Genomic DNA, 26,844 nt, shown 5'->3' on the forward strand with positions numbered 1-26,844 from the left:
AGTTGTTAAATAATTGCCTAAAACAGAGATGCACACATTTTAATTAATATCAAGAATAAGCATATATCTTACCATAAAAAATAGCGTAGTTTTACTTTGCACTTTTAATCAGTTGGTGATGACTTAAACTCAGTTTGTTGTACAGTTCATGTCAACAAAAAACAGTGGAGATAAGAGATCAAATGTCAATTACCCTACAGCACAGTATTATCTTACTGTGGCCATGTTTTTTTCTTATCAATGGGTTGATGTGTTGGTTATATACAGGGTTGGGAGGGTTACTTTGTAAATGTAATCAGTTACTGATTACTGAATACATGGCTCTGAAAGTAATCCGAATACAGTTACAGTTACGTGTCTTAAAAAAGTAACGTAATCAGATTACTTTTAGATTACTTTTGGATTACTTTCTTTTTCCATCACAGATGGATGTTTTGGTGAACAGGAGACACAAAAAGCAAAAGGACACTGAATGTGTTTTTACTGTTTTAATGGCTTATCAAGAGTGAACTGAAACATAACATCTGAAACGATGTAACAACATAATTAACTTTTTGGGGATGCAGCTTGGGATGTGAGGAGTGAGGGACACGGCTTAGAACGAGCGTGTCGCCTTCTGTCCTGCCAGTGTTGGCAGGACATGAATTAAAATGTCAAACTCGGACTTCATTTTAAGGACATTACGGCCAGGGGTGTAGAGCTATATTTGTTTAAGCACCGGATTGGCAAAACAGGAGAGTGTGTGCACCAGTCTGCCTTGATCTATGCATTCATGTCCGTGACACTAACAGTATCTGCTGCCCACAGCTGTTTTATAGAAGGAACACCTCCTTCACTTCATGAAATCTCTGCAGCGCCAGGAGGCAGCCTCCGAGAAGAGGAGCGCGCAGTGCCTTTCACGCACCGCCTTCACTGTGTTTACCTTCAGAAATAATCATTAGTAAGGCTAAAGAAAGAGCGACCGCAGGCTGATGTGTTTTAACCACACACACGCGATTTAAACGCAGACTTTTGTTCCTCCATGTTTCGCTGTTATTGTTTCACTGAGCGGACCCGCGATTTTTTTTCAAACGCTTTTTTGGTCCATCTGCGGCGGTAATAGGTTTTGTGGGCTTTGATGATTCGGCTGTACCTTTAGTAATGAATATTAAATGTTGTGAGGAAATCTTTCCACCAATAATTCCAATAAGTAATCCAAAATGTATTCACTTCAGGTTTACGAAAGTAACTGTAATCAGATTACTCGTTTTTCAAATGTAACGCGAGCTGAATACAGTTACTTGATTTTTGTATTCTGATTACGTAACGCCGTTACATGTATTCCGTTACAACCCAACCCTGGTTATATATGATCATATTATGGGTTTCAATAGAAAACTCAAATCCAATCATGACATGGTACATATTTCAGCTTCCTTTTAACCACTGCAGTTTCTTAAATGCAAAAAAAATTCCAGGTGCAAGTATGAGAAACGTGATGTGTGACAATCACATTTAATGTTTGCAAAACTATAGGTTATTTAATTGGAAAAATGTGTGCTATAGTGCTGTGACGGTTTACTCCCTCAGCCTCTATCGTATCACAGCAGCTCATGAATCACATTCCATTCTAATGAATGCTCCTCGTCCTCACCGCCACTACACTAACACATATTTCATTTACCTGAATGAAATCGATCAAATAGGAAAAAATAGGTATTCTCTTAACAAAACAAATATCAATATCTGTCAACGGCTGTTCAATAACAGTTTATTTAGCTAAAACTTTGTTTAAAAGGGCGCCCTATTTTTCCGAGTGCGGCAGAATATTTTTTTCCTCGCCATCTTGATGCTCGATCGCACAGGCGGAAGCAACATCTTCAGCGGAGCAACGGCGGGTGTGGTTCGGACTTCTACGGGTGGTTCACCTAGCAGCCCTTTTCCTATTTCCAGCCAAGAGAAAATACAACATTTTCCCCAACAGAACCACGGAGAACCTCTCGACTCTGGTAATGGTAGTACGTTTACTGCAGCTATTATAATATAATGGATGTACATCGCGGCAATGTTTGTTCACCAAAGAAAACCATCGTTGAACAGGGAGGGGGCTCCGGTGGGGTTTTCTGATTTGGCTGGCAGCACCGCAGGTTTTGTACGGTGGCGCTTGGATCTACTTTTCATACGTCCTGGCTAGCTAAGCTAATCAAACCAGAATAAAACACTGGGTTGGCTTGAAAGTCACGATTCAAATGATGAGCCGACTTGTAACGAAAACTACTTAAAATACTACTGGTTGAGTCTCAGGATCAGACTGAACAATTTAGGCTTTGTAAGTAAGGACCTTAACTGTGTTTGTTTATGTTAGCTAGTTGGCTAACTAGCGAAGCAGTAAGCTACGCACGTTAAGGGAGCTAAACGAGCTATCAAGGTAAGCTAGGCAACCTGTTAGCTAGGAATGGTGGTTAATACATGCTAGCACCTCGGTCTTAAGTTATATGCCCTTAAAATATTATTAGTGCATCCTGTACAGTTTGATGGGCTTATTTGTTTTGGGTAGTTTGTTATGCTCCTAGTTACACTCTGCACGAGAGGAGGAGTCATGGAAGTGATTGCGGGGCGGAGGGGTAGTTTCTCTCATTGGAAACCCAAGCTGCGAGGTCGGAACTTGGCCGTGGTAGGGGGAGGGGGAGAAATATGCCTTTGATGTTCTTTGCCGCTGAATGGTGAATTGTGTTCGTGCTGGCCTGGAAATACCCACTGCTTTGCTCTCTCGGCTGGAGGTGGAGGCTCGGCATTTCCCTTCCTAGCTACGTTAGCAGGGCAAACAAGCGTCTGAATCACAGGGAGCTGGTACAGGTAGCGCAGAAGACAGTGGTTTTACTCTTGAGACCACGTAAGAGAAACGCAAAAAACATTGGAGTTGGCTTTAGCAAACAGAAACTCAAGTTTGTTTGCGAGTTTTCTCATTTTGCCCTGTGTACTTTTTTCCTTTACGCAGACTTATCTGCTGTGCGGGCTGAGTGCAGGCAAGAACAATGGCTACCCAGTGTAAGTATAAAAACACTTTATTTCCTTAAGTACATAATGTGAACACTGCTCTTGATGTGTAGATAGGTTGTTTTGTTACTGTACATAAATGCATGAATTACCTTGGAAGTCACTCACCGTAAGCTAGGTGAGCACATGTCCCAGTATCCTGAGTTATTATAACTCGTCCTTTGTTACATCTGAGTTTCTTGTCTGGAAAAGTGTGGCCGGGGGATTGAAAGAGGAATTTGATGTTAACACTTCTCCTTGTATGCTTATTACACAAGGGCACCAGGCATAGAGAAGCTAAAGCTTTTTCTCTGCTTGTTGTTTTTTCCCCATTTTGCCTCAACAGGATTCAAACTTTTTGGGCCCCACTCACTTTGTCCCTCTTTATTCTCATGGCAATTTAACTTTTTTAATTCCCATATCTCACCTCTGCATTTACTTAAGACTACACGTTTTGTAATTTATAAGATTACTAAAACCTTTTCAAGAACAATTATGTTTAGCTCAAACCTAAATAAACTAATTAAAAGTGTTAGAAAGTTAAGATAATTCTTCCCCTAATCTGTAATTCCCTATGTTCCCCATTTTGTGTAGCTGATTTGATGGAGTTGGACATGGCAATGGGAGACAGCAAGGCTGCAGTGAGCCAGTGGCAGCAGCAGTCCTATCTGGACTCAGGAATTCAGTCTGGAGTAACAACCTCAGCTCCATCTCTGAGTGGCAAGGGAAACCCTGATGCCGAGGAGGATGATCCAGGTCTCTACGACTGGGAGTTCAACCAGCCCTTCACTCCTGAGCCTACAGGTATACAAGAAACATTTTCTACTGCATCAATTGTATACATCTCTGATGTGCGAGACATTTCTATAGTTAATCGGCATATTGCATAACTTTCAGACATGGAGGGGTATGCCATGACCCGGGCCCAGCGCGTGCGTGCTGCCATGTTCCCTGAGACCTTGGAGGAGGGCATCCATATCTCACCTACCCAGCTGGACGCTGCCCACCCCACAGCAGTGCAGCGCCTGGCGGAGCCCTCTCAGATGCTGAAGCATGCTGTGGTCAACCTCATCAACTATCAAGATGATGCTGAGCTGGCCACTCGTGCCATCCCTGAGCTTACCAAACTGCTTAATGATGAGGACCAGGTATGTCTACCAATAAGTGATTATCACATTAACAAACACCTATCATTAAAGTCATTGGCAATGCAGTATACATCCCCTCCTTTTCCATGCTTCCCTAACCAAAAACAAATCTATTTCCCAGGTTGTCGTGAACAAAGCAGCTGTGATGGTGCATCAGTTGTCAAAGAAGGAGGCATCGCGTCACGCCCTGATGCGCTCGCCACAAATGGTTTCGGCCGTTGTACGTGCTATGCAGAACACTGGGGATGTGGAGACAGCTCGCTGCTCTGCTGGCACCTTACACAACCTTTCCCACCATCGTGAGGGGCTCCTCGCAATCTTCAAGTCTGGAGGCATTCCTGCTCTTGTTAAGATGCTTGGGTAAGAAATTGTGGAGCTCTGAAAACGGCCTAATGGTTCTAATGCTAGCAACAATAATGCAACAAGCTGTTTTGAGTAGTTTGTGTTAGTTGTCTGCCTAAAAGAGTAGCTACTTTTGTGTTGGATTTCATTTCCGCTCAAGTTATTGTTGTACAATACTGGGCTTTATTAGTGATTTGTAAATCACAATATAGTCTTTCTACAGCCTATTGACGCTGTCCCTTTGCCAACTCATTGGCAAGGCATGCTGGTTTCAGACTTAAATATATGCAGCAGGCTGAGAAATGACATTTGTTCATTTTGTGTCTCAAACACCCCTTAGCGGCCCCCTTTCTTTTCTCTAACTCCTCCTCTTGTTAATGCTGGACACAAAGAAACATGTAACCTCTATAAGCCTATCAATCATCATTAAGCACACAAGTCATCTGCAAATAAAAACAGACTGTCTTAAAAGTAAAGCCTTCAAATGGCTGAATCAGCCTGGTTGGCCAACCATAACCTGCACACTACAACACATTGAAAACTGTTAGGTCGTCTTCCTCCTTTTACTTTACTCTTCGTAAATGCCCTTTGTTCTGCCTCAACGAAAAGCCAAACACACACTGGCTAGCTATTCTGCTGGCTGGCAAGTTGCAACCTGTTGGATGTCCCGTGTGTCTTTGAATTTGCAGCTGGAATCATATTACCACCTCAAACGCAGGATGACAGAGTAGCTTGAGATGATGAACTACCTGATTATACTAGACTACAAAGGGGGTTATCACAAAATACATTTGAATGCAGATCCAAAAATGTGTTCAATATTTTAATTGTTCCTTGAATGTTGTATTATTTGGCCAGATGTGAACAGTACTGAAAAATGTTGTTTTTGCAATATGTACAAAAGGTCTCCCAGGGACTATACATTTATTTTAAGATAACATTCCAATATGTCCAACGTTTTGTTTACATTTTCCAGCTCGCCAGTGGACAGTGTGTTGTTCTACGCCATCACCACTCTCCACAACCTGTTGTTGCACCAGGAAGGAGCAAAGATGGCAGTGCGTCTGGCTGGAGGTCTGCAGAAGATGGTGGCCCTGTTGGCGAACACCAACGTCAAGTTCCTGGCAATCACTACTGACTGCCTGCAGATCCTTGCATATGGCAACCAGGAAAGCAAGGTATTGAGAGATATGTACTATCCCGGTTTAAAAGCCCTTGATGTCTCTAGTGATGCCACTTGCCTGGCAGTAGGTTGTAGCATTACTAAACATGAACCTGTCTTTGTTTTAGCTGATCATTCTGGCCAGCGGTGGTCCCCAGGCTCTGGTTAACATCATGAGGACCTTCACATACGAGAAGCTGCTGTGGACCACAAGCAGAGTGCTCAAGGTGCTCTCTGTCTGCTCCAGCAACAAGCCTGCCATCGTCGAGGCTGGTATGTACAAAAATGGAATGTCAACACATTGAGAAATAGTTTAGGTCCTGGTTTACATTTGGTTTGCTTCTGAAGTGAAATTCTTCTGATGTAATGAATGTATTTGCTGTGGCGTGTGTGTGTAGGAGGCATGCAGGCCTTGGGGCTTCACCTGACAGACCCTAGCCAGCGCCTGGTGCAGAACTGTCTCTGGACTCTGAGGAATCTGTCAGATGCCGCCACTAAACAGGTACAACACACTCTCAATAATTACTAATGCCATCTTCTATTGAGCCCCCAGGTTCTATTTTAAGATCCAACAGAAGCAGTGTGTTAAATGCTCAAAACAAACTGCTAACCCTATTTAGGATGTTCCCATTCCTCTCCTCGTTTGTTTTTGTTGACTCGTCCCCTGCTCTCTCAGGAGGGAATGGAGGGTCTCCTGGGGACCCTGGTCCAGCTGCTGGGCAGTGATGACATCAATGTAGTGACATGTGCCGCCGGCATCCTCTCCAATCTGACCTGCAACAACTATAGTAACAAACTCATGGTCTGCCAGGTATGTAATGTCCAGACAAGCTTTGAACACAGCTATGTGTCTCTCTGGAATTTAGATGGTGTATTCGGCTTTAACTTCTTTGTCGGCAGCCTTGTTTTTGTAATGATGTAATATTATGTCGCCTGCTGATTGATCTCATGTCAGGTTGGAGGCATTGAGGCTCTGGTGCGAACAGTGCTTAGGGCCGGCGACAGAGAGGACATCACAGAGCCCGCCGTCTGTGCCCTGCGTCACCTGACCTCCCGCCACCAGGATGCTGAGATGGCCCAGAATGCCGTGCGCCTGCATTACGGCCTGCCTGTGGTGGTCAAACTTCTGCACCCTCCTTCCCACTGGCCACTAATCAAGGTCACTAGCCACCTTGTGATCTCTGCATCTACTATTTTTTCATACTTTCAGATCAACCTTTCCTAATAGGACATCAATTAACTCAAATATCTTACATTTCCCCCCTCTTTAGGCCACAGTTGGTCTGATCCGTAACCTGGCTCTTTGCCCAGCCAACCACAGCGCTCTGCGGGAGCAGGGCGCCATCCCCCGATTAGTCCAACTGCTGGTCAGGGCTCACCAGGACACCCAGAGGCGCACAAGCATGGGAGGAAACCAGCAGCAGTTTGTGGTGTGTAAACAAGCCAACAATCCTTCAAGCTTTCTGTACTTATAATCTATATTTATTTTGTGTGTTTAATGTGCCTTTTCCCCCACTCAAACAAATAAAGGAGGGTGTGCGTATGGAGGAAATAGTGGAAGGATGCACAGGCGCTCTGCACATCCTGGCCCGGGATGTCCACAACAGAATTGTCATCAGAGGGCTCAACACCATTCCACTCTTTGTCCAGGTGAACCTTAAACTCCTGATCTCACTATCATGCACGCAAATGAGTCGCTTTTCGGCGCCTCCCGCTTTTTTAACGCTGATTTGGGCGATTTGTGTAATTCGTGGAGAACCGAAGAGTTTTCGTTTTGGGTTTTTGAGCGTAGCGTGTCATCACGTGGTGTAGTGCTGACTGAGAGCACCGGAACACCGCTCCAGCACTTCAAAAATTGCAGTACCCATAAGGAGCCGTACACATGCCGCAGTTTTTGCGTGGCTGTGTCTTTAGTTGTAAGCCCAGTGGCGACCTGTTGTTATTAGCATCTGGTTAGCTAGCTATGCTAACGAAGATAAAGAGCTTTTTTTACAACCAGGTGGAAGAGAGCTCTCTCCTGAGGGGCTCAAATAACCTCAGCTCAGTGAGGTTAAGGCACACCTTGATATGATCATTATAGTTATAATAAAAATAAGAGACTAGATGAAAAACGGGTATAAAATACTATGACGGTAATAAAAAAGTTGATATGTAAAATATCCATAAAGAAATCTGTTTTACAGTTCTGTTTCATATGGGTGTTGAGAGATGTATCCATAGATCTCTTAATGTTGCTCTCAAAGTGCTCCAGATAGATGCTTTTAAACATTTAAAAAAAAAAAAAAAATCAATAATTAATAATCCAAGAGGAAAAAGGTTCCCCACCCTTGCTGTAAATAATAATATAAACCCTTGATTTATAACTTAACATCTCTGTCTTGTTAATTGAAGCATTATAGCACAGGCCTTTGTCAGATGGTATATTACGCAGTTATTTTTCTGCTTCGAATAGTTCTTTCTTTTTTCCCCCATAGATGTGTTTGCATCCCTGCACTATAGCCAACACTGACTGTCCCACAGCTATGCAAATGTCTTGGTTTAGAAAAGGCAATCAGTTAACTGACAACTTTGGTTCTCTAGTCCCTTTACGCTTATCATTTGTCCACCACATTTGTCAACGTTCCCTCGTTGTGCTCTTCCCCGTCTCCAGCTGCTGTATTCTCCAGTGGAGAACATCCAGCGCGTGGCAGCAGGTGTGCTGTGTGAACTGGCTCAGGATAAGGAAGCTGCTGAGGCCATTGAAGCTGAAGGAGCCACTGCCCCCCTCACTGAGCTGCTGCACTCTCGTAATGAGGGTGTTGGTGAGTAAACAAGCTGTGCTCACATTTCTGATCAGTCTGTGAACTTGTGTATCCTCGGTGTACCTGATTTGTGTTGCCGTGCTTTGTCTCCTGTAGCTACCTATGCTGCAGCTGTCCTGTTCCGCATGTCTGAGGACAAACCCCAGGACTACAAGAAGCGTCTTTCAGTGGAGCTGACCAGCTCTTTGTTCAGAACCGAGCCCATGGCCTGGAACGAGGTACACACACAGGCACACATTCATTGCAAATGAAACAAATCTGTTATGATCAGGGACAACATAGACTTCTTAGCAGGTTTAAGTAACTAACACTGCTTTAATGCTATATACACTAATGTTAGACTGTACTTTTGCATACTGTATACAATTAGTAAAGCGCTATAGTATTGGAACAAAGGCATCCATTTTCCTCTGTCGGCTGGCTTGTGTCGTGCTTTACTCATCACTGATTTGCCTTTTATAGACTGGAGACCTGGGACTGGATATGGGAGCTCAGGGAGACCCTCTGGCTTATCGGCAAGATGGTGAGTGCCTGTGTTGTCTCTAATGAAATCCCCCCCCTCGGTTTCTCGCCTCTTATTTCATCATGCTTTGGTGTATGTAACTAGATTTTGAAAAACATCTGATTTGTCGTTTATCGAAATTATAGAATTTTCTTTTTTAACTGTATTGAATGGCGTTTTTTTAAATTTAAATATAGATAAACTTGAATGTCATGCATTACTTTTACTTATTTGAATATGTTGCCTTGCTTACAGTATTGCAGTTTATTAAAGCATAACCCTTCATATAGGCCTGTCACGATAATTAATTTTGTTGGACGATAAATTTTCCCGGAAATTATTGCGATAAACGATAATATTGTCGGCACCGTAGTAAGACCATTTTAGACCACTGACATAATGATAATAATAATTCAAGTACATCCTTTTTTCTTGAACATTCAAATGAAATTGCAAATATTTATATATAATAAATTGTATATAATAAATAAAACCAATTAAATTATTAAATAAATCACACACAACCCAGGGCTCAACGCTAACTTTTAAAAGTGTTTGCCAGGCTGGCAACCAGGCGTCAGCTTTTGGTTTCCAAAACGGAAAATACGGTTGCCATTTTTAGTCACCTTGTATTTTAAATAATTAAGATACTATACAATTATACATCAACTTAATAATGAAAATGTGACACAAAAGAATGTTCAAATGCTTTACAATAAGTAATTAACACAATTAATTGGGGGGTGGGTCCGTCGGGTAGGGGTGCAACAACTAATCGACTTAATCGATTAAAATCGATGACCAAATTAGTTGCCAACTAATTCAGTCGTCGATTCGTTGGTGACGTCATCACGTGTGTTTTACGCGCCGTTAAGCTCCAACGTTATCGGTACTGGAGGCATCTAAAAAATATGTCATATGTATTATTGCTACATAAACATTATATCGCAGTCTTAGTGTCGCCAACTTGTTTCTAATATGCAAAAAGACAAAAAAATGCGTCTATGGTCGGTGTATTTTCGATCTTTCCAATCGAGACGAGATCTCTCTCCGCCGTCTGTGCGAGGGGGCGGGGCAGTTTACACACACGCAGCTGCTACAGTACATGCAGCAACACACGGCGGGGATGGCGGAGAGAAGCGCTCCGAGGTGTGGTTAAATGTTACCCGTCTCGCTGTGGACAATGCTCGTTGCCAAAAGTGCAATAAGAGTTAAGCATGTAAGGGCGGTAACACGAGCAATTTGTCTAAACATTTGGCAAAAGTGCACCACATTCAGACGGAGAAATGCACCGGGTACCTTTCTAGTAGCTCTGTAGCTCCATCCACGAGTAACGTTTCCACGTCAGGTGTTATGTATGCTAGCAGCAACACACAGAGTTAACTACATTATACAAACATGGGTTAATGATTAGAGGTAACTGAGTTATTTATTTTGTTAAAGTTTCAGCTATTCTGTTTACAGTTCCGTTATCACATAATTTAATACGATTTGTTAAAACATTGTTTCTTTTGATGTGAAATATATTTTATTTTATTTAAATAAAAAACTATGTTAATTCTGTTCACAATTTGTTTAGTTAATTTAATAATATATGTATTTTTGAATCAAGTATTCATCTTTATTGTCTTCATTGTTAGTTTCCACATGCCTAAAACAACCTCAAGCTAAATCTAAAAGTTGATGGCTAAATCAGAGCGTTTGAGAAATTGTGCAAGGCATAATAGTCCGAATAGTCGATTAATCGTTTCATTAATCGATAGATTAATCGATTATCAAATTAGTCGTTTGTTGCAGCCCTACTGACGGGAGAACTTCTCACTTCAAAAAAGAAGAAATCTAGATCGCAAAATAATTAAACAAGCGAGTGTCTGTTTTTCCTGGCCAAGGACAGGTTCCTTGAACACAACACAAGCATAACGTGTCTTCACGTGGTATGTCTCCTCTGAAAGGAGTGTAGACTAGAGTGCTGACGGGGAATGCCGCTCCAGCTCTTCAAATATTGCAATACCCATAAGGAGCCGTACACATGCCGCAGTGTTTCCGTGGCTGTGTCTTGAGTTGTAAGCACAGTGGCGATCTGTTATTAGCTTCTGGTTAGCTAGCTATGCTAACGAATTTAAAGAGCTTTTCTACAACCAGGTGGAAGAGAACTCTCTCCTGAGAGGCTCAAATAACCTCAGCTCAGTGAGGTTAAGGCACACCTTGATATGATCATTATAGTTATTAATGAGACTAAATGAAAAACAGGTATAAAATACTATATGACAGTAACAAAAAAGTTGTTAACAATAACAAGAATAGAGTTTAAAAGGGGAGTGATTTGTAAAATATCCAAAAAGAAGAATCTGCTTACAGTTCTGTTTCATATGGGTGTTGAAAGATGTTTCCATAGATCTCCTCATGTTGCTCTCAAAGTGCACCAGATTGATGCTTTTAACTTCAACATTTAAAAAAAAAAAATCTTCCCGGGGGAACATGCCCCCGGACCCCCCTAGAGGGGGTTAGGTCCCCCCCACTTAAATCATGTTCACATGGATAGGATATTAAATACATTTGCACACATCGTGTCCATATCTTTCTCTTTCGGCCACTGATGGAAACCAAAGGCCAAGAAGTGGTTGACATTTTCTCTGAATGGTTGGCAACCTGGCAACCGTTACTGTCGAGCCCTGCAACCCAAACAATTAATGAAATGGACTCAGGCTGGAAAACAGAGCTCTCTTGTGACCAAAACACAATTGCATTTGTGAAAATGCAGCGCACCGGGCCAGTAGCCACCGCACGCCTGGCTAAAATGCTGGTCACATCCTTATGTAAACAAACACGCATGTAAACGGCAATTTATCGAGGTCAGAAAAGTTATCGAGTTCATTTTTATTTATCGTACGATAAGTCAATTCATTGCTTATCGCGACAGGCCTACCTTCATATCATAATGGGTATCATTTGACAAGATTTGCGTATTTTTGTTTGTTCCGAATAACATTTTTTGTGTGTTTGGAACCGTTTGCACCACTTTTAATACAAAAATAATTGTTTTTTTCCAGATGGAGCCTACCGGGCCTACCCATCAGCCTACGGCCAGGACTCCCTTCTGGACCCCATGATGGAAGGGGCTGACTACCACACCGACACTCTGCCCGACCTGGGCCACCACACTGACCCTCTGCCAGACCTCGGCCACTCCCAGGACCTGATGGACAGCAACCAGCTGGCCTGGTTTGACACCGACCTGTAGGATTGGTAAGCCATAATGCCACTGCACAAAATATAACTTTCCATATCACAGTATCAGAAATAATGATCTAAAAAGCAACTAACTGAAAATGTTGTCCTGTGCTCTTTTGCAGTTGTGTGCTGAGGGAACCTGCATTGTCTGAAGCAACATTATGATTGGCCTGTAGAGTTGTTGAAGGTAAAGAGAAGAATAAGAGGTCTTGGAAAGTGCCTGACACAAAAAGAACAAAGAAGATGGTTGCCATGGGAGTGTTTAAGCAAGTTGATGTGGGGGAAATGAAAGTGTTAAGTATCAGAGATGTGGAATCACACAATGGAGGTCTTGGAGCAGGTTACCCATATGGATGAGTGCACATGAGGTGGATCTTAAAGTTTGAAACACATGTTTTAGCCTTGCCTGTATTCTTATCAGTTCTTGTTTCTATTTTTCTTATTCTATTTTTTTATTTCTTTTTGTATTACTCATTCTCTGTTATGGTACTGACCCAGCTTGCCTTCGCACTAGCCATCTTCATTTTCTCTTCAATGCTAATCATTTGTAATTTCTTCTTCTTTTTTTAAACGTATATTACATGTAGTGTTAAGTTATAGTGATATTATACAATGTTCCTTTGGTTTATGGCCGAATGTGTAGAACACTAATAATCAGATGTACCCTGACTTAAAGTGTAACATTGTGTAGTTTTTTTTAAAATAATAATCTCAAAAATGGAGAGTTATGCATTCTTAATATGTGCTTGTTAAAGCATAAAATATTTCAGTGTCACAAATGTTCTAAAGAGGGAGATGGGTAAAATTGAGGGTGGGTTGGGGATAAATCTAGAGACAAGTGTTTTATATACAGTATCACTGGTAGGTTATCAACTATTTTGTATGCTATCATTGGATGTCTGATAGAAAAGTCTTTAATGCTATCATTGGTGGTCTAATAAAACCCAGTTTTATGTGCTATCAAGGGTAGCTAGGTTGATGAACCAGTTGTAGTCCTGCTGTGCTTATTTTGGAGACGAGGTTGTGACACGGCTGAACAATAAAATGGCATTTTATTTCATATAGTCGCTGTCCCGTGTCGTCTGTCCTTCCATGTGATGTGATAGACTTCCAGCCTTTTTTTAAACGTTTACTGTTTATAAAGTTCTAATTTTTGTCTATGGGTGCCATTTTAACTTCATCTGTACCCTCGGCATTTGAATAAAGACAGAATTTGGGCAATCTGGCGCATGTAGCAAACTATACACGTTTAAAATGAGGCAAAAATAGCCCAAGGCCTTAAAGAAAACCCTAATGGCTTTAATGCTAAATATTTACTTTCTTTTTTTGAACAAAATGGAAATTGTGGACCGCATTCAGAGCTAATAGAACCACCTGAGTTTCGGTTTGAGTGTAAAGAGAATTTATCTTCATGTTGTGCAATTCATCATGTGGCAAGTTCTGTTTTTTCTGAGATGTTTTTAGAGCAGAAAATATATTAACAATAATAGAGAGAAAAAAATAGGCATCAAACATTAAGCAACAAAAAAGCTGTTTTGATTGTCAAGGAGGATAGAGAATACAAATACAACTAGATGCTGAAAGGCTGTCTGACGAGCTGAGAACCATTCCAGTGTATAATATGCCAAAAGACAATCTGATTCCTGTCAGTTTCTCAACAAAAACTAATGATATTATGTAATGTATTCCCCCCACCCCATTAATGCACCTCCAGTCATGTATCCAATGATCAGGCCAACGGTTTATGAAAATGAACTAAATCTGAACTATAAACAAATAAGAATATTTATTAAAATGTGTTAAATCCAAATGTATACATATATCACAATAAACCTCCAGGTCTATATGAAAATGTGTGTGTGTCACTACATTCCAATTCAGTGTTTTAGAGGAAACTAAATACATATTTAATATATGCAAAACCAGTCTGTCCCTCCACAAAGAAAGCTCAAAAGAGATGTGATAAATGAGGTGATAATCACTGGAATGTTGGTCACTAAAATGAACAAATGCTTTAAATGGATAGCATTTGAAAACATGTCAGTGATTTTCACCTGATCTGAACCACTATGTTATTAAAGGGAACAAAGGAGCCACTCCCTGACACGCAGTAAACGTAAGAAATCATGTTGTGTCGACACATTACAAAATACTTACTATAATTACTGTACTTGAGCTGATATCTGTATTTGTTTCCATTATACGCTTCTAACTGCTTTTGGTACTTAATTATTTTTCCTATGTGCATAGTGGCTCACTGTTAGATAAAGCAGAAGAATGATCAACCAAAAGCTTCAATTGTTTTCCCCTTTTATTACAAATCATAAAGTGCAGTAGAAAGTGTTTATCACACCAAACACAGCTTTTTTTTACGGATAAAAACCGAGAGCATCATGGGTAAAAGTGGGTACAGAGTAAGTGATGTAGCTGCTGTGAGGGCTGGAGAAATAAGGAGCACCTCTGGCTCTTGTGTACACAGGGAATGAGGACTCCGTGCACACATGCATCCTGATGGGTTTAGCAGCTCCGCTCGCAGCGAGTCCACAGTGTGTGCTGCCCCCTGTTGAGCAGATGGGGGAACTTCCATCTGAAGCGTGAAGGAAGAGAGGCTCCTCAGAGTCCCAGCTGAAGCTCTTCTTATTCCAAACTCTTTGTATGGAGCGTCGCTGCTGATAATCCACTTTGAGCGGCACACTGGACAGAGGAGAAACTCTGGAGGCCCGAGCAGAGGGACTGTCTCTCTTCAGGAGGGATTCAATAGAGAAAGGACTGCTGAACTTCACCTCACATCTGATCTGATCCCCTCTGCAGGCTGCAGGCTCAGGAGAGGGGACAGCTGAGCAGTTCCTCGATGCTCTGCTCAGGTTCTCCGTTTCCACTTTGGAGGCCAACTCTGGGAAGAGCTGCAGGATTCCTTTGAAGTGACGACGCGCCATCTTTGCTGTGATCTGACCACAGTCCAGTTTCCAGTAGTTCTTCCTTATGAGATCTGGGACACCTGGAATCTGGAAAAATACAACACAGGGTTCATAGACAGAGCTTAAGTTTAATAAGGAACATTTCCATGATCCAACATTTTTGGAAAGAAAACTTACCTTGACAAAACATTTGTTGTTTGATAAACAAACTCTGATGTTGTTCTCAATAGTCACTATGCCATCAGGGATTAATGGAGCCAGTCTGTCCATCAACTAAAAAAAAAGTTGAAATCAACTCACAATCAAAACATGTTTCACACGGCACTTTTTAATAATTGCAAATGTGTTGACCCTTTCTTACCTGAGTAAAGGTGAGCATCTTGCCAGGAGCGTCCTGCAGGGTGACAGCGATCTTGGCCAGGTAGGTGGTGCTCTTCCTGAACAGACCTCGCTGAGAGCTGCTGGCTGGACTGGAGAGAGATCCAAACTTCTCAGGCCTGGTCTGCATCTTGTTTTGAGGAGTTGGGTCCCAAAGTAAAGATGTATGTGAGAGAATCAGAGGAGTCAGGAACACACAGAGGGGATTTCACAGTCTCACTGAGAACAGATATGACCAAAGGTGGTCAGCTCTGGATATAAGTCCTGTTGGGACAATAGGATATCAGAGGGTGTGCACTGGATGTTAATGAGAACCCTTTGAAAGTTAGATGAGCCATTAATGCTGGAGGTGGAGCCAGTTAACACAGAAAAGGTTTCAGTATGTATATTTTGTCCTGGAAATCCCGTAAAGAAAAACATGTAATATGTTCAAAAGGAGTAATTTACATTACATTACATTACATTACATTACATTGCATTTAGCTGACGCTTTTATCCAAAGCGACTTACAATAAGTACATTCGACCAGGAAGACACAACCTTGAAGAAAACAGAATCATATAAGTACATCAGGTTTCATAGAGCCAAACATTTCAAGTGCTACTCAACTGGCTTTAGATAAGCCAGTCCTTTATTAGTATATAAGTGCTTTGTTAATAAATCTATCGCTCGAAGTGGAGTCGAAAGAGATGAGAGATTTACTGATATTCAAACATCAAGGATTTGATTTATTTTCAATACGTTGATTACAGTCAGTCAGCCAGGGTTTTATGCACCCTGTGTTTGCCAGTGAACTCATTTTGAAAAAGGTCTCATTCCCATTATTTCAAAAGGGTTGTTATAGTAAACTGTACCTGAAACTAATAGGAAAATCTGCAGAGAATACAATAAAAAAAAATAAACAGCAGATGTAGGGGGCATTCCTACGGAAGAGGATTAGGGCCACATGATTTTTTTTGGGAGGATTTTTTGTTCTGAAAAAAGTCAGAATTCTGACTTTAATCTCAGAATTCTGAGAAAAAAGTCAGAACTCTGAGATTAAAGTCAGAATTCTGACTTTTTTCTCAGAACAAAAAACAACATTTTTTTTTCAAATCCTCCCAAAAAAATAATAATGTGGCCCTAATCCTTTTCCGTACATTCCTAAACTGTTCTCTACTATTGTATATTGTATGTGCATGTATACTTTTGAGATATTTTTCCTAGCCCTAACAACAACTAAAAACAATATTTTAAAACTACGCACTTACTGAAACTAACAAAAACTAGCACACACTTGACTAAAATTAAGCTTAACATTTTTTTTTTAAAGGCAAAGCTAAATGTATATGAAGTCCAATTGAAAAAAATATATTGTAACCTTCATTCTATAGGTACATTTTAAAGTTGCTTTTATTTTACCAAGAAGTAAACCTCTCTGTCTAAGAATTGAGCCAGAAAGCATTTAAATATATGTGTGGCAAGCTCACCATTGTCCTTATCAGTTTCATAAGGATTAAAAACAGACTCAGTTTCAGTATCATTACACAGTTTGTAATCATTCTCGGAAAAGTCAAGATGGCTTTGGGTCCTGGCAAAATGTTGGGTACTCTTGATCAGAAACTGGCTACTTACACAGTCTAATATTACTCTTTTATACAAACAAGAAAAGGTTCAAGTCAGCAAAAGCTACTTTTAATAGACTAAGCTATTCATTTATCAACTCATATTTTTCCCTTTCTCTAAAATGGAGAGGTTCTGGAAAAATACATAATACATATTTAGTAGATTAAACTACTGTGTCCACTCACAAACAAGTAGACCACTCGCAGACAACGGCTGTAATAATAAGCATTGGAATGTAACAGTCGAAATGGCTGTATTCATCAAACACAATGGTATTGAGGGTCTGTCTCACTTTCCAGTGATTTACGCCTCGTCGAGATTCATTCACATTCAGTTTGTCTGGGAGAATAGCAGAGTATTTCACTTACACACAGTAAACACGCTTTACATCCAAACCAATCCAACTTTAATGTATAGTACATCTAAAACAACAGAGTTGACCAAAGTGCTGTACACCATAAATATATTAAAAAGCAGCATACATACATTTAAAGGACACCGCTTCAGTTTTGTTTTTGTATAGAGATAATAGTGTTCATTGCCCTCTTCTTGTAATTCTTCAAATTCTTTAACACTAAATGTAAATAATATCCTACTTTTGTATTGTTTTAGCTCTGTTTTATCTTCTATTTTGAGATGTTTATATTGTATTAATGTGTATTTTCTACTCTTTATCTCTAATTATGCAATACTCTGATGTACATGCTGCTGCAATGAAAACAGTTCCCAATTTGGGATTAATAAAGTATATCTTATCTTAATGTGAAAGAGACTCAAATTAATCAATTTGAAACTTTGTATGTTATCTTAAATTAGACATACTTAATTTCTTACTAATATATGTCAATATTCTGTACTTGATAAATATATAATGCCGGATTTCATAACCACAGAGTTGTTTTTCTCGACAGCACACATCCACCCTTTTATTAACATGTGCATAACTAATAGCTAATATAATGGATAAACATTGTTTTTGTTTTTTAAGGAGTTACCTTTATTTCTATGAAAAGGACTACACCTCAAACACACCTTATTCTTTTATACGACTATAAACAATGATGTCTCCTGCACGCACATTCATTTTCTTTTTCCGAGCCCCACCCTCCACCATATTGTCTCTCCATCATTTCTCACAGGCTTCTCTGAACGCTCCACGGCTGCCATGCTCAGTATTACTCATTTGCAATTTAGTTGAGGGTATACTATACTGTAAAAGTTTTTTAAAATAACCACAAACGTTTGAGAGACTGCAGTTGCGATATGTTTTACAATATTGGACGGATTGATAATTTCCCCATCATTCTTCTCATTATCATTAAAAGAGCTGTGATTTTTTAAAAGGAACTGTACAACAGCTAACTTTTTTTAAGTCTGTAAAATATGACTTGTAGGCCTGGATATAGCACCACTTCATTCAAAATGTTATTTTAACACACTTTTAACAAATATTGTGCTTCAAGCTATTTAAATATTGCACAAGTCCTAGTTGAGGGTGTGCTCCTAAATTACATGGGCAGTCTGACTCATGATTACTAAGGTTACAGCGACATTATATTTCTAATTATTTAACAACTTTTCCAAGTAAAACCCTCTAAATCTGAGTTGACCCTTCAGGATTATTCAGACATCTTTCTTAAACTGCTACTTGTAACAGATCCCAAAGCAGCAGAGTCACAGATTCAATCACGCAAAAGTGAAATCAGCTGCTTAATGGTTTGGTCAACTGCAGCCTCAGTCAGAATCAACTTCAAAACTTGTTCTTTAAAGCATTCAGCCCAGCTAATGGGTGCATGCAAGTGAATGGGGATCACTGATAACCTTCGTCGTTACATTGGACAAAGGGATATAGGCTTGACTTTGAAGGAGTGATGAGGGATGTGCAAACTGCAAGAATGTGATGAGATTGCTCATTGGAATGTCACTGTCACCCAGCTGTGTATTGTGTTTTCTCACAGCAGCTATTGAGAGGCTCCAGACAACATCTTTATGGCGTCTCTGAAAACAAACTAGGTTGGACAAATTATAGGATGGAACCTTGTAGTTTGAGTTAATGTAATAATAGGCCACAGTAGCCTATCACAGCCTAAAGGAGGAGCACACACCTGCAGATAGTTGGGAACCAGCTGAAGTGAGTCGCTGCTCCACTGAGACACAACTTCACTGTGAGTACAACTACCCCAACAAACCTTGATTTACTGTGAATTCATTTTGTATTATTTTAATGTTAACTGTTGAAATATATTCCAGTTTTTATTTCTAATGATTTTATTAATCATTTAAAATGGTAATAAGATATGTTGGCTTATTTTAAGTAAGATGTGGACAACACTTTGTACATAGTTGTTGAATCATTGTTTAGTAGTTTAATTTGTTGATATATTGTTGCTTGGGTTGTGCTTCTGTATACATTGCTTAAGCCAAAAGTAAAGTCTTATTCATTTGTATATTTTGTTTGGATTGTTGGACTTCTATAACCTTTTATTTAAAGTCTGAAAATGTAACTGCTCATGAACAAAGAGGCAGATCAGGACCTCCATATAGACATGCTGATGACCCTTTGGAAATGGACTTTTACTGAAACCACTGGCTCCACCTCCAACATTAATGGCTCATCTACTTTTCAAAAGGTTTCATTAACCTGTAGTGCACACCCTCTAATGTCCTATTGTCCCAACAGGACTTATATCCAGAGCTGACCACCTCCCATCCACAACTGTTCTCAGTGAGGCTGTGAAAACACCACGGTCTGTTCCTGACTTCTCTGATTCTCCAACAAACAAGATGCAGACCAAGCCTGAGAAGTTTGGATCTCTCTCCAGTCCAGCCAGCAGCTCTCAGCAAGGTCTGTTCAGGAAGAGCACCACCTACCTGGCCAAGATCGCTGTCATCCTGCAGGACGTTCCTGGCAAAATGCTCACTTTTACTCAGGTAAGAAAGGGTCAACACATTTGCAATGAATTTAAGTAACACTATTTCATTGTAAAGTATTTAATTTTACATTCTGTTCTTTCTTATTCTACAAGTGTATATAGACTCCTGCATTTACTTTGCCACAACATTCTCAGCAACATTTAGCTTATCTTATTTTGTACATTTTAATATAGTTTACCTGCACTATTTTATTCTGTTTTCTTGTTGCACTATATTTATTGTTTTTTTAGATTTTTTTTATATATTAATGTTTCATTAATGGAGCCTGGGATTTAATATTTTCATTGCCCTATCTACACAGTAGCTACTGGACGATGAATCTTTGAATTTTGAATGTGAAACACATGTTTCGATTCTAAACTTAATCTCAATTTGATTGTTCTAGTTGATGGACAGACTGGCCCCATTCATCTCTGACGACAAAAGATCTGTTGAGAACAACATCAGAGTTTGTCTATCAACAAACAAATGTTTTGTCAAGGTAAGCTTTCATTTCAGATCTTTGCAAATTAACTTCCTTTTAGTATTTGATGTAACAATTAACCCATGTCTTGTATTTTTTTCAGATTCCAGTTGTCCCAGATTCTCTAGACAGTAAGAGGAACTACTGGAAACTGGACTGTGGTCAGATCACAGCAAAGATGGCGCGTCGTCACTTCAAAGGAATCCTGCAGCTCTTCCCAGAGTTGGCCTCCAAAGTGGAAACGGAGAACCTGAGCAGAGCATCGAGGAACTGCTCAGCTGTCCCCTCTCCTGAGCCTGCAGCCTGCAGAGGGGATCAGATCAGATGTGAGGTGAAGTTCAGCAGTCCTTTCTCTATTGAATCCCTCCTGAAGAGAGACAGTCCCTCTGCTCGGGCCTCCAGAGTTTCTCCTCTGTCCAGTGTGCCGCTCAAAGTGGATTATCAGCAGCGACGCTCCATACAAAGAGTTTGGAATAAGAAGAGCTTCAGCTGGGACTCTGAGGAGCCTCTCTTCCTTCACGCTTCAGATGAAAGTTCCCCCATCTGCTCAACAGGGGGCAGCACACACTGTGGACTCGCTGCGAGCGGAGCTGCTAAATCTATCAGGATGCATGTGTGCACGGAGTCCTCATTCTCTGTGTACACAAGAGCCAGAGGTGCTCCTTATTTCTCCAGCCCTCACAGCAGCTACATCACTGTACCCAATTGTACCCAGGATGCTTTCCGGTTATGAAAGAAAACGTTCCTATACTCCTGAATTGCACTTGTTCTACGTTATTCGTTTTTGAGTGGACCATACACTTCAGAGAGACTTTTCTTCAAAACCAGGCATACTTTCAAAACCCACAAGGACTGGTAATGGCCTTGTGTGTGTCTCACTGTGTCTATTTTCCTTTTATTTGTGGCTGTATTTTATTCATGACTCGTGGTTAAACTCCTGAGGCCTTGCTGGATTACTGGACTGGGAAATGATAACTGGGACATTTTTACATAATATTTTTGGGTTTGAGGTCAGCATCTGGCCTCAAGAGGGCAGTGTGATATTTCAAAGTTTAGCTTGCTCGTGATCCACACATGTCAACACACCCTTGTACAAAACTCTGAACAATTAAAGGTGTTTGTTTACTATTCTGGTACATAATTTGTTTATTTTTCACATGTTTTTTTTATTCTGTAATTCAACTAAACTCAAGGTATATAGGTCATGCAGTGCTGAGTGTAAAGAGAGTAGGCTACTACATATAATAAGGCCAGGGTTGCCAACTTTGGGTACCTGGCTGGAGTGAGATTTTGATATCATGGGTTTAATTACACATCTGCACACGAAATGACTGCTATCGTGTCAGTAGCGGGACCTTAGCATATAGGATATACATATACAAATACACAATATTGGACACAGACTACAAAGGGGCAAAGGGCACACAGGTTAATTCACTAATGAAAGTCAAACACATATTTGTTTCCACTGTTTTATTGTGTGCCTGTCGCAATAAGCAATTAATTGACTTAGAGTGTTTTTGTTGGGTAATCTATGGTAGGGCTAACCCATACAGTGGTGGGGCTCAAGTCAGTATTTGCAATGTAATTACATACACGCTCGCCTTGACAGTGAAACGCCACGCGTGAGGTTTAGATTATTTCCCTGTCTCAATCCAAATTGAACTGTATGAAATAAAAAGGCACATTTGTCTTGTAGTAAATAAAAAGGGCGACCTGGAGCCAATCCTGCAAATTCCCCACAAGTGAAAGAGTTGACATGCTGAAAACCCAACCCCTGTAGGGGGGGTCTGGGGGGATTCTCCCCCAGGAGATTTTTTGAAATACTAACATAAAATACACATTCTGGTACGCTCTTGAGAAAAGAAAAAAATACATCTATTACTACACGACATATTTAAATGAAGCTGAACCTGCTGCTCCTCACAGAGAGAAGAGGGAAGAGGCTGTGTGAATTACTTTACATTGTGGATAAGGGTGGATAGCCCCCATTGTTCTGTGTGTCAAAATGGAAGACAGCCCACACACCTACCAATCATCAAACCGTGGGGTCTTATTTCATTACGTGTTGATTTCTACACGTAATGTTGTATCGATGTATATAGAGATGTACTACAGCAAAAGTATTCTCCGTCGGGACTTCCTGCAACAACACCACGCCGTTATCTTGATTCTGATTGGCCAGAAGACATTATCAAAGATGTTCTATTGAGAAGACGATCACTGCGTGACAACAGTTTTCAAAACCGTTTCTAGTCTTCGGTATTCTTGTTTTGGCGTGAGAATAGTTTGGGCAGCGTGAGAGCGTGAGATTGAGAGTGAAAGCGTGTGTCACACGCCAGATGCGTGAGAGTTGGCAACCCTGAATAAGGCACCCCCAGAATAACCAAACAACAGACCATACAAAAAAGTTGGGAAATTTAAACTTTACAACCCTGAGGCGGCAGTCACTCTTTAAGTCCTTGACATTGCGTTGAGTTCACTGACCACTCTGGCAAGGTTAAGGTGAGCAAATATGGAAAGGATAACATCTGTTTGCGTTTCTATTTGCAGTACATCTGCACTGCAATGTACATTGTCTGAACTATAACCTACTTAGTCCGTTTAGACTTATTGTACAGGAACAAAATAGTTTTTGGCATGATCATCAAATCTCATTATTGGACCACTGAGCCGTGGAGGATCTAGTCAGGAAACAAAGGCCCAGAGTCAGGGATTAGCTAAATAAGACATTACATTAATTTCTAGTTTAAAAGTGGCTCTTTTCACACTGTGCTGCCACACTTTTACATAATACAAGCAGTCTTTGTCCAGAGGAATGCCAAGCATAAAGGTCTCCATTAACATTGTGCTGTGTCAGATCAATTGAAAGTCATGATCTCAAGCAAGTTAGGTTTTTATTTATGATCCACTAACCCCACACAAAACATTTAAACTTTACAAACAAGCTTTGTAGAAAGACAGCACATATTGACCTAGTGATTATTTGAGATATATAACACAATGAACACTAGAAAACATTTCCTATTAGAATGGAAATGCAACAAGTGAGGGGTGTAACGGTATCCGTATTCGTCCCGTACCGTCGCGATTCGGACGTCACGGTTCGGCACATGCAGTCACACGGCGAATACGCCTTTTTTTTTTACGAGTGGGGAAAAAAGTCTGTCACTCAGGGCAGTATTACACTATATATAATCCAGGGGGCGGTATTGCGCCTAAAAGCCAGCCGCCCGTAAATAACAAATGAAGAACAAAACACAACAAAACGGACACAACACATGAAGAAGAAAAGTTAGTAGCTACGGCGAGTTCACACAACACACAGGAGCTAGAAGACCCACCTGCTTCTTTTAAATCAGCTGTGTGGGAACATTTCGGGTTCCCTGTGAACTACAACAATGATGGGGTGCGAGTTGTGGATCGGACGAGGACGGTGTGTCGGCGTTGTTCGACAGCGGTCGACACGTCAAACATGCTCAATCACATCCGAGTCAGTCCCCAGCGAGAGGGTTTTCTCGACGGCAGGTGACATAGTTACCGCCACCAGAACTGCCCTCACTACTGACAACGTAGACAAACTCATCTTTTTGAAGAACAACTTGAAAATAGAGTAAAGCTTGAGTACCTTTATTTAGGCATAATGGCCTCACACACTCACAAGTGAATTACACATGTTAGACATTGCTCCTAAAGGTACAGATTGTATTTTGTTTTATATTTATCATTGTATTTATTTTATATTTTGACATCAGGAGATGTTATACAGTTCTGTATTGCCTTTTATTGATTGTGATTGAAACACTTTCTTATTATTTATTTTAATATTTTCAAGACATTCTTTTTAGTTGTACAGCTTATTTAACCTTTTTGTTTGACATCAGCCATTATAAATAATATGGCCATCTGAGTGTGTGTGTGTTACTGTTTGTGGTTTGTTTTTAACTGTGTAATACAGTTAATGATTCCAAATGTTAGAGTTCCTTATTTTCATACCAAAACTTGCACTACTGTTACAAATAAATAACAGCAAAAAAAATTATGCATTTGGGACTTTTTTTTGCTTTTCCTTTGTTGTACCGAACCCGTACCGAACCGTGACCCCCAAACCGAGGTATGAACCGAACCGTGACTTCTGTGAACCGTTACACCCCTAAAGTGTAAAACCACATTCAGAGTCGGGTTGTCCAGCACAGGTCAACATGAAAGTTTGTCCAATTAATTCTTATGTCACGAGTAGAAAAGTGGATTTCAATAAGCATACACATTCCCAAAATAGTGCAAATTATTTTTGATGTTGAATCTTGTCACCACGGCTTATTCGTGGTCCAATTTTGAGATGACTGTCTCAGTGTTTTGGTAATGAAGCAAATACCTCAAAGGAAAGTCATCTGAGGTCAAGCTAAGATGCTACTTCCTGATCACTGTGTGTAGCCCCCTTCTAGCCCCTATAAAGGTCAAGAGTTTGTTATCGCTGGCAATATCAGAGCATGTGAGTCCTGCAGTCGAACGCAAACAGAGAGGTCTGTCATAAGATGTAAAACTTGGCTGAACAGAGGGCAAGGAAGAGGAGTTGGGTGAGCTCAGCATTTGGCATTGTTTGCCCACGACATACTTTAACGTGGGATTACTGGTGGACGACCTAGATTGCAACGCCGCTCTTCTGCCTTCCATCTTTCCCCCTCCCTCCCTCCCTCCACTGACTGGTCAACACAGATTATACTCAGAGAGCAAAGCCTGGCAGTCATACAGAAAGGCTGAGTGACACATTGAGGGACGTGAGAGAACACCTCTTTCCTTTTTTCATTCCTTCTCGTTTTTGTTCTCCTTTATTTTGTTCCTCAGGCTGCTGTCTAATTTACACAACATCTTTCGCACATTATATTTCATTAAGGCCGTGATAAAAAAGGCCGTAACCGAATACAGAACCTGCTTTGTTTTGAATGTTTACAAGCCCAATAAGTGTTTAAAATATTATACCAGGAGACCAGACAGGATTTCAATACATTGCAAAAGAGGAAACTGGAGTCTACTGTAAAGGATTAATTTCTGACGCCGATTTGTGTTTACTGATTGAGTAAACTGGTTCAAGCTCTAATCCTTCTGTATGCTTAACTGTGCAGACGATCCTCACTGTATTTGCTGTATAGGTCAGTGTTGCTCTGGATGTCACAGATGTCCTGTCCTCCCACTATGTCGGTGTTTGTTTATTCGTCTTCTTACAAATCCTTGACCCAAAATGTCCTTAGTTAATTCTGATGTAAGTCCTCCTCCAAACCAAAATATGCTTGCCTCTAAGCATGACCTTGTGAGCGATTGTGTGAGCGTTTATGTGAGCGTGTGTATCCGGCTAATCTCTGGACACTTCTTATGCAGCATGTTTACAAGTAGGCCGGGAGACACCATGGGAACCTTCTGCACTGAGGACAAAACACAAAAATTAGCACTCAAACTTCCATTTCCTCCCATTTGACAGTGGGGCCTCGAGAGTAATACAATGTTTATTATTTAGATTATTACTTAATACTGCAACATTTTTACTATATAGCAAAACTACTACAATAATAAAACCACAATTTCAAATATTGCAATAATACCGCAGTAAGCAAAACACAACATAGAAACTAAATTACAAGTTAAATCTCTGCAGTAAAAATTTTAAAAGCATAGTTTCAAAAGTTAAAGTTCAGTTTATGCTGCATGACCCCTATCAGTGTTATATTCAGTTGGGAAAAAAGTACACAGATAATTTACTTATAAAAGTGTAATGTCTAAATATTCCCAATAACAAATACCTTTTTCTAAATTGACTTAAGCACATGTACAGAGCTATTATCAGCTAAATGCACGTTAAGTAGCAACAGTAAAAGTAGGCCTACTCATTATCAGAGATGGGGTCGTTACTAAAAAAAAGTAATATATTACATATTACATATTACTTTTTTTAAAAGTAATATATTACACTACTTCGTTACTCTCTAGATAAAGTAACTCGTTACTTTGCTCGTTACTTTACTCGCAGGGCCGGCCCGCCCCTCCCTACAGGCAGATCACGCAGACTGCGGCGCACCTAGTGTAAGCGCGCCACAGTTTTGCCTCTGCGAGACTCCACTTGCACCCCCAATTACTATTGCATTAAGGAAGACATAACACAAGTCTTCCTTTTTATATGCTCTAAAATAGGCTACCAGCCACACAACAAGCTAACAGTCTGTGAAACGTCAAGACACTAATTAATGAAACCAGTTCAAGACGCATTATTCTTATCATTCTTTATGAGCGCATAACGGTAAGGTATCTAATTACTTATGTATTTAGTATTCCATAACTTAGTAACAGAGATGG

General features: G+C 40.4%; 4 protein-coding genes across 9 annotated transcripts in view; 2 read left to right on the forward strand and 2 right to left on the reverse strand.

Moving 5' to 3' along the window:
* si:ch211-193k19.2 (uncharacterized protein LOC100034574 homolog) overlaps window positions 1–26,844 on the reverse strand; it is a 1,126,861-nt gene that overhangs the window by 73,951 nt on the left and 1,026,066 nt on the right. The gene's annotated exons all lie outside the window — the stretch shown is intronic.
* On the forward strand, window positions 1,713–13,265 carry LOC117562919 (catenin beta-1-like). Of its 6 annotated transcripts, none has more exons than XM_034240946.1 (16): window positions 1,713–1,988; window positions 2,978–3,027; window positions 3,610–3,819; window positions 3,913–4,163; window positions 4,285–4,523; window positions 5,482–5,683; window positions 5,796–5,940; window positions 6,066–6,169; window positions 6,344–6,478; window positions 6,623–6,826; window positions 6,939–7,097; window positions 7,198–7,317; window positions 8,318–8,468; window positions 8,565–8,686; window positions 8,931–8,991; window positions 12,021–12,211. In XM_034240946.1, the coding sequence occupies exons 2-16, from the start codon at window positions 3,015–3,017 to the stop codon at window positions 12,209–12,211; spliced, it is 2,307 nt and encodes a 768-aa protein (XP_034096837.1). In that variant the 5' UTR covers window positions 1,713–1,988; window positions 2,978–3,014. The 6 variants fall into 6 exon arrangements, with proteins under 6 accessions (XP_034096837.1, XP_034096841.1, XP_034096842.1 ...); XM_034240950.1 differs by having other exon boundaries at window positions 1,854–1,994; XM_034240951.1 differs by lacking the exon at window positions 1,713–1,988 and adding an exon at window positions 2,145–2,308.
* LOC117562946 (forkhead box protein B1-like) lies at window positions 14,516–15,738 on the reverse strand. The gene is made up of 3 exons (XM_034241019.1): window positions 15,481–15,738; window positions 15,297–15,392; window positions 14,516–15,206 (listed from the first exon to the last, which is right to left on the reverse strand). Exons 1-3 carry the CDS (start codon window positions 15,625–15,627, stop codon window positions 14,571–14,573), a joined length of 879 nt encoding a protein of 292 aa, XP_034096910.1. The 5' UTR covers window positions 15,628–15,738; the 3' UTR covers window positions 14,516–14,570.
* On the forward strand, window positions 19,789–21,616 carry si:rp71-45k5.2 (uncharacterized protein LOC560783 homolog). Its single transcript, XM_034241020.1, has 3 exons — window positions 19,789–20,033; window positions 20,422–20,517; window positions 20,603–21,616. The coding sequence occupies exons 1-3, from the start codon at window positions 19,887–19,889 to the stop codon at window positions 21,230–21,232; spliced, it is 873 nt and encodes a 290-aa protein (XP_034096911.1). The 5' UTR covers window positions 19,789–19,886; the 3' UTR covers window positions 21,233–21,616.

Source organism: Gymnodraco acuticeps, unplaced genomic scaffold (genome assembly GCF_902827175.1).
Source record: "Gymnodraco acuticeps unplaced genomic scaffold, fGymAcu1.1, whole genome shotgun sequence".
Lineage (NCBI taxonomy): Eukaryota > Metazoa > Chordata > Actinopteri > Perciformes > Bathydraconidae > Gymnodraco > Gymnodraco acuticeps.